Here is a 7,812-nt window from a genome sequence, read left to right on the forward strand (position 1 = left end):
CCTCCTTCTTGTACCCTCCCTCCTTCCTTCCATCCTTTCCTCCTCCATATACCCTTCCCCCTTTTTTCCTTCCTTCTCACCTTCCATCATTCCCTCCTTCTTTGCCATCATTTCCCTCACTCCCTCTTTCATCACTCCATCTCATACTCTTCCATCCATATTCCCTCCCTTTCTCCTTTATCACTCCATCCCATCTTCCATCCTTTCCTCCCTCCTTCCTTCCCATATTTGTTTCTCATCCTCCCTCCTTCCTTCCTTCCCATCTTCCCTCCCTCCCTCCCTTCTTCCCACCCTCCCTCCTTCCTTCCTTCCCATATTCATTACCCACCCTCAATTCTTCCCTCCTTCCCGTACTCACCTTGAAGGAGTTAAACAGGTAGTAAAAACACCAGGCGATGATCACGTTATAGTACAGTCCCACCAGATAACTAACGATGGTCGACGCCACACCCAGGCCGCCCCACCACGGCGAGATGAGGTTCCACACGCCCAGACTGCCCTGCCGGAGCCGCTGCCCTATACCCAGCTCCAGGAGGAAGAGTGGGGCGCCCTCCAGGACCATCATGATCAGGTAGGGGATAAGGAAGGCACCTGCGGTTAGGAAACGGAGAAATGGTTAGGGTGTTGAATGGTTTGGGATGGATTAGTCTTGAAATATTGTAAGATGAACTGTTAATATCAACTATTATTAATAAATAACTAATGTAACTGCAATAATAATACTAATAATAATAATAATAATAATGAGGAAAACATAAGATGCAATAATGTTAACAAGTGATGGAAACATTGTTATAACTATGGATGTAAAAACGATGATGATGATGATGATGATATAATAATAATAATAATAATAATAATACTATTGCCATCCTACTCCTGCTAAAATCTTGGTTAATACACTTTAAGATACACCACCATGCCCAAAACCTATTACAATATTACTCCAATGTCGTCATCATCAATATCATCATCATCACCCCCTTTCCCAATAAAAATACATGCAATAAATACTTGAATGTAGTCATCACCATCATCAATTCATCTTTCCTATTAAAAATGCCCAAATAGAGAGAGAGAGAGTGGCTGGGATAATGGGACAGAGAATGTGGGCCGGGGGGAACACACCCTGTTAAGATTTGCACTGTAGACTGCCAAATGGGGCGTCATGGTATTGCAGGCTTCATACTCCTCTTCTTTCTCTGCATTTTCTACCTCCATTCCCTTCTTTCTCTCCAGTTTCTACCTCCTTTCTCTTCCTTCCCTCCAATACGTCGTGGTACAGTAGGCTTCGCAACACTTTTTCTCTCCATATTCTACCTCCATTCCCTTTCTTCGCTCCAGTTTCTACCTCCTTTCTCTGTCTTCCCTCCAGTGTTTACCTCCACCCCTCCTCCTTTCCCTCCAAACCCTCCTCTCCACGCGTCTCTGATTCAAGTCCTCAAACAATACCCTATTATGAAGCAAAATCGAAGCGGCCGCCACGAAGAGGGTGCAAGTCCGCCATGTTGGAACCAAAACCTTCTCCATTCCTTTGCTTTTGAATATTTGTCTGCAATATTGTGGGCCTGGTAAATTAGATAATATTAGATCAAGTCCTCTAGTAACTTCAAATGGCAGCAAAATACTAATATATCAACCTAAAAGCCAAAAATTAAATCTGTCCAGTTCCAAGATGGCGCAGGTTGTCCGTCTATTGAACGCCTCCACTTGTGTTTACACGAGTCAGCTGTTTACACCGACAAAGGACGGTCGTGATGCGCTCAAAGGGACTGGCACCGTAAAGAAGGTTTATTAAGACGGTATTAAATCTTACAAGAGAAGAAAATTTTACACTATAATATCCTGACAACTAAGTGACGATTTTTATTCAGTCTAGAAGTGGCTCTGCTGGTTAAATAAAGACTATCGAGTGCAATTTTTTCTCTCTCTTCTTCCTATCTTTAAAACGATTTTTATTTTACTCAAGACTCACACTTAAAGGGACCTACAACTCCATCAATCCTTCCAATATAAGCACGTCTTTTTATTTTTTATATTTACTTTCAAATACTACTACTACTACTGTTGCTACTGCTACCGTACTGCTACAACTACTACAACCCGTTCTAGTACTATTACTACTACTACTACTCCGACAACTACTACTATACAACTACTATTACTATTACTACCGGTACCACCACAACTACTAGGCTTACTACTACTACTACTCAGACCACCATTACTACTACTACTACTACTACTATTATTATTATTATTATTATTATTATACATAGCAGGTGTCACTCAGTCACACAGGTAGGGAAGTACTAGGTTGTAAGGCTTCTCTCTCTCACTGTCTCTCTCTCTCTCTCTCTCTCTCTCTCTCTCTCTCTCTCACCAAGCAGGAACCACACATAATTGAGCACGTAAGTAGTTGGGTAGCCTGGTAGGTAGGAAGGCAGGTAGGTAGGTTAGGTACGATGATAAGTGGGTGGGTAGCAGGTAAGCTGAGTAGGTAAGTAGGTAGACAAGTAGGTAGGCAGCTAGGTAGGTAGGTAGGTAAGTAGGTAGACAAGTAGGTAGGCAGCTAGGTAGGTAGGTAGGTAAGTAGGTAAGATGACACATAACCTGTAGATAAGTAGGTAGGTAGATATGTAAGTAGAGATGGAGGTATGTAAGTAGGTGCGTAAGTCAAAGGTAGGTAGGTAGGTATGTCGGTAGGCAAGGCAGAATCCCTTTAAATACCACCCCACCACAACTGCCACAACCACCACAACTACCACTACCACCACAACTACCACAACCACGACAACTACCACTACCACCACAACTACCACAACCACGACAACTACCACTACCACCACAACTACCACAACCACGACAACTACCACTACCACCACAACCACGACAACTACCACTACCACCACAACTACCACAACCACAACAACTACCACAGCAACCACAACCATCACAACAACCACCACAACCACTACTATCACAACTACCACAACCACCACAACCACCACAACTACCACAATTGCCCCAATAATCCAATATTCTCAGATACAATAAAGTACTGTCCTTGAGAGAGAGAGAGAGAGAGAGAGAGAGAGAGAGAGAGAGAGAGAGAGAGAGAGAGTGAGAGGCATAAACTGGTTAAGCAGACTTTAAATCGAATCAGAGAGAGAGAGAGAGAGAGAGAGAGAGAGCAAAACTACCATTTCTCTATCTAACGCTAGTCACGAAGCAGCGCTATGGAAAGGACACGGTATATAAGGACGAAAATCTGGGCCAAGTTAAGGTGAAATGACCATTAAGTTTTCAAAGAAAAAAATGTTCAGATTGATATTATGTAGGAAACTGTAAATACACACACACACACATATAGATAAATAGATAGATAGATAGATAGATAGATATATGTATGAGGACCTCAACGGCTGATGATGATGATGATGATGATGATGATGATATATATATATATATATATATATATATATATATATATATATATATATATATATATATATATATATATATATATATATAAACACATACATACACACAAATACACACTAATAGAGACACACTCATGATGTGTACACTAATACACACACACACAGACACACATACACATACCCAAATACAACACAGACACACAAATACATACACTAATACACACACACACACACACACTAATACACACACACACAAACAGATACACTAATACACACACAAACACATTATACACATGCACTGAAACATGCTCTCTCTCTCTCTCTCTCTCTCTCTCTCTCTCTCTCTCTCTCTCTCTCTCTCTCTCTCTCTCTCTCTCTCTCTCTCTCTCTCTCTCTTCACACATGTAGAAATGCGTAGTTGTGGAAAAATGGGTTACTAGCGGTCTCTCTCTCTCTCTCTCTCTCTCTCTCCAGGACAATCAACATTTATTTTCTTGGCACCGAAACCTAATAATCCTTCCGGGTTTTGAGAGAGAGAGAGAGAGAGAGAGAGAGAGAGAGAGAGAGAGAGAGTGTCTTTTAGAGGAATGGTTTCTCTCACTCACCCACTCTCTCTCTCTCTCTCTCTCTCTCTCTCTCTCTCTCTCACACACACACGCACACACACAGCGAGCTAAAATTGTAAACTCATTATTATTATTAGGTATTACAATTATTATTATTATTATTATTATTATTATTATTATTACTACTACTACTACTACTACTACTACTGCCGCTACTACTACTACGACTACTATCATCATCACCATCTTCATCACTTATTATCACTATTATTATTATTATTATTATTATTATTATTACTATTATTACAATCTCTCTCTCTCTCTCTCTCTCTCTCTCTCTCTCTCTCTATCTCTCTCTCCCTCTCTCTCCGTGGGTGGGTGGAGTAGGCAGGTTGCTGGCCAAGAAATCTTAAAGACCCGGGTTCGATTTTTACGTAGGTCGTTGGGTAGGTGAGACAATACACACACACACACACACACAAACACACACACACACACACGATATCCATACGTACATACATACTGACCTACACAAATAACACACACCCACTGACACACACATACACACTTATAAATACATAGAGACAGACACAGGATATCCGTACGCACATACATACATACACTTCTCAATGACTCCCTTCATCCTCTCTCTCTCTCTCTCTCTCTCTCTCTCTCTCTCTCATGCAGAAAGGACTACAGTACAAAGGAACGTTTAATTATCAAGTTGTAAAATAAATCGCTTCTGTACAGGCGTTAGGGAGCTTCTGTGCATGGGGTTTTCGTCCTTATGTACACCTTATTCCCGCAGCTCAGTGATTAAGCCTGTACTGTGGTTATACATACATACACACATACATACATACATACATAATTACATACATACATACATACACACATACATAATTACATACATACATACATACAAACACATACACAGACTACATAGACATGCACACATAAACTACATACATACATACATACGTGCATACACACAAGTCTACATACATACATACATACATAAAATACACAGACTACATACATACATAATTACATACACACATATTACATACATACATAGATACATTATATATAGACATACATATATACATACACACATACATTGTACACACTGACATACATATATACATACATACATAGCAGTGAAGAAACACACACATATGTATATCCATGAGTGCACATTCAATCACACACACACACACACACAAAGTGAACGAGATGAAGGGTGTGAAGGAAGGAGGAAAAGAAGGAAGGAAGTAGAGAAAGAATGAAGGAATGTAGGAAGGAAGGAGGGGAGAATGAATGAATGAATGAAGGAAGGAAGGAAAGAATGAACGAAGGAAGGAGAAGAAAGGAAGGAGGGATGGAAAGAAGGAAAGGAAGGAGGAAGGGAAGGAAGGAGGTAGGGAGGGAAGGAAGGAGGGAAGGAAGGAAGGAAGGGGGGAAGGAAGGTAGGAGGGAGTGAAGGAAGGAGAAAGAGAGAAATGGGAAATACCGAAGGAGAGGATATGAAGGAATGCTATTTTTTGAGAGAGAGAGAGAGAGAGAGAGAGAGAGAGAGAGAGAGAGAGAGAACCTAGAGACAAGGAGCATATACTTAGATATCTATAAATGTTCTGGTGCCAGGGAGGGAGGGAGAGAAAAGTGGGAGGAAGGGAGGGAAAAGTGGGAGGGAGGGAGGAAAGAGGGGAGGGAAGAAGTGGGAGGGAGGGAGGAAAGAAGAGAGGGAGAGGGAGAGAATGGAGGGGGGGAGGGAGAATAAGTGAAAAGACAAAGAAGGAAAGAGGGAGGTGAGAGAGGAGGGAAGGAGGGGGGGGAGAAAGGTAGGGAGGAAGAGAAGGAGGGAAGGAAAGAAAGAAGGAAAGAAGAGAAAAAGTGACAGCTTGAAAAGAGTCTGAGAATAGAAAGACATCAGTAATAATAATAATAATAATAATAATAATAATAATAATAATAATAATGATAGTTACTGCATTTTCCCTTAAGTAGTTCTTGGCTATACAAACAGAGCAACTGGCCTACTAACCTGACACAATAATAATAATAATAATAATAATAATAAACTACAGGAATAATAATAATAATAATAATAATAATAAACTACAGGAATAATAATAATAATAATAATAACAATAATAATAATAATAATAATAAACTACAGGAATAATAATAATAATAACAATAATAATGATAATAATAATAATAATAATAATAATAATAGTAATAATAATCCATTCATCCATCATCCAATTCTACGTTGCCCCACGAGAAGCGTAGGAGCCCTGGGCTAGGCAAGTTGGTCCTGACATTTAAGATGAGAGTGGCCAGCCTCACTCATCCCTGAGTGGCATTACATGAGCAATAAACCCCAACCACCCCTTGGATATAAACCTTCACCGGCTCAATCCGATTGGAGCGCCGTAATTACCCACTAAACCACCAGGCGCCATAATTTGGTTATATGGTTACCACCCAGCGTAGTAAATGGTTTCCTGGTGTACAGGAAACCATTTGGCTTGTCACTCAGTGTAGAGTCACCCACAGGCAGAAGGAAGAGGAAAGAATGAAGGAAAGACAGAAAAGGATGGAAGGAAAGAAGGATGGAGGAGAGGAAAGGGCAGTCCCGATAGCAGCACTACATCGAGTGAGTGGATGGTGAGTAATAATAATAATAATGATAATAATAATGATAATAATAATAATAATAATAATAATCAGAACGCCGTCTATCTGATTGCAATTTACTTTTTAATAATAATAATAATAATAATAATAACAATAAAAACTACTGACACACCCATTGAAACTTCCTACAGGGAGGTGTGATTTGGCTAGTAACCAAGGAGACTCATTCCTGCCTCCTGTACCACACGTTTCCTTTGTCCAGTAAAACTACAAAGATGAAAGAAAATGTAAAACTCCACACACACACACACACACACACACACACACACACACACACACACACACACACACACACACACACACACACACACAAAGTTCTGCTTCCTTACTTCCTAGAACTCTACTACTACTACTACTACTACTACTACTACTACTGCTACTACTACTACTACTGCCACTACTACTACTACTACCACCACTACTACTACTACTGCTGCAACTACTACTACTACTACCACTACTACTACTACTGCTACTACTACTACTATTACTGCTACTACTACTACTACTACTACTATTACTGAAACTACTACTACTACTGCCACTACTACTACTATTACCACTACCACTACTGAGACTACTACTACTACTACTAACTACACCTACTACTACGATGCTACACACACACACACACACACACACACACACACACACACACACACACACACACACACAGACCGGTTTGCACGGGAAAAACAACAATAAAAATAAAAAAGAAAGACAAAAAAAACAGGGCATCAGTTTGGCGCCAGTGTTGCTACTTGAGAGAGAGAGAGAGAGAGAGAGAGAGAGAGAGAGAGAGAGAGAGAGAGAGGGAGAGAGGGAGAGAAACGGGATGATTAGTTTCGAAAATAAATCGCTCAGGAAGAGGTGTTAGGGGGAAGAGAATACGGGCTTGAGTCTCCTTGGTTACTATTAGTCACTGATAGACATAGATAGATTGATAGATAGATAGGTAGACAGACAGACAAATAGATAGATAGATGGACGACACATACAGACAGAGACAGATAGACCGATAGATAGATAGACAGACGGATAGATAGACAGACAAAAATAGATAGATGGATAGAAAGACAGACTGATAGACAGATAGACCG

The 7,812-nt window shown here is 40.3% G+C and overlaps 1 protein-coding gene across 1 annotated transcript in view; it reads right to left on the reverse strand.

Annotated features, from left to right (window-relative positions):
* Positions 1-7,812, reverse strand: part of LOC145390775 (sodium-dependent neutral amino acid transporter B(0)AT3) — a 58,044-nt gene that overhangs the window by 25,778 nt on the left and 24,454 nt on the right. Inside the window, exon 2 of the mRNA XM_080265576.1 lies at positions 359-591. Within this exon, the coding sequence (XP_080121702.1) occupies positions 359-591 (233 nt within the window). The remainder of the gene's footprint in view (positions 1-358; positions 592-7,812) is intronic.

Source organism: Coenobita brevimanus, chromosome 15 (genome assembly GCF_032717465.1).
Source record: "Coenobita brevimanus isolate Jiangsu-jjx chromosome 15, ASM3271746v2, whole genome shotgun sequence".
Classification (NCBI taxonomy): Eukaryota; Metazoa; Arthropoda; class Malacostraca; order Decapoda; family Coenobitidae; genus Coenobita; species Coenobita brevimanus.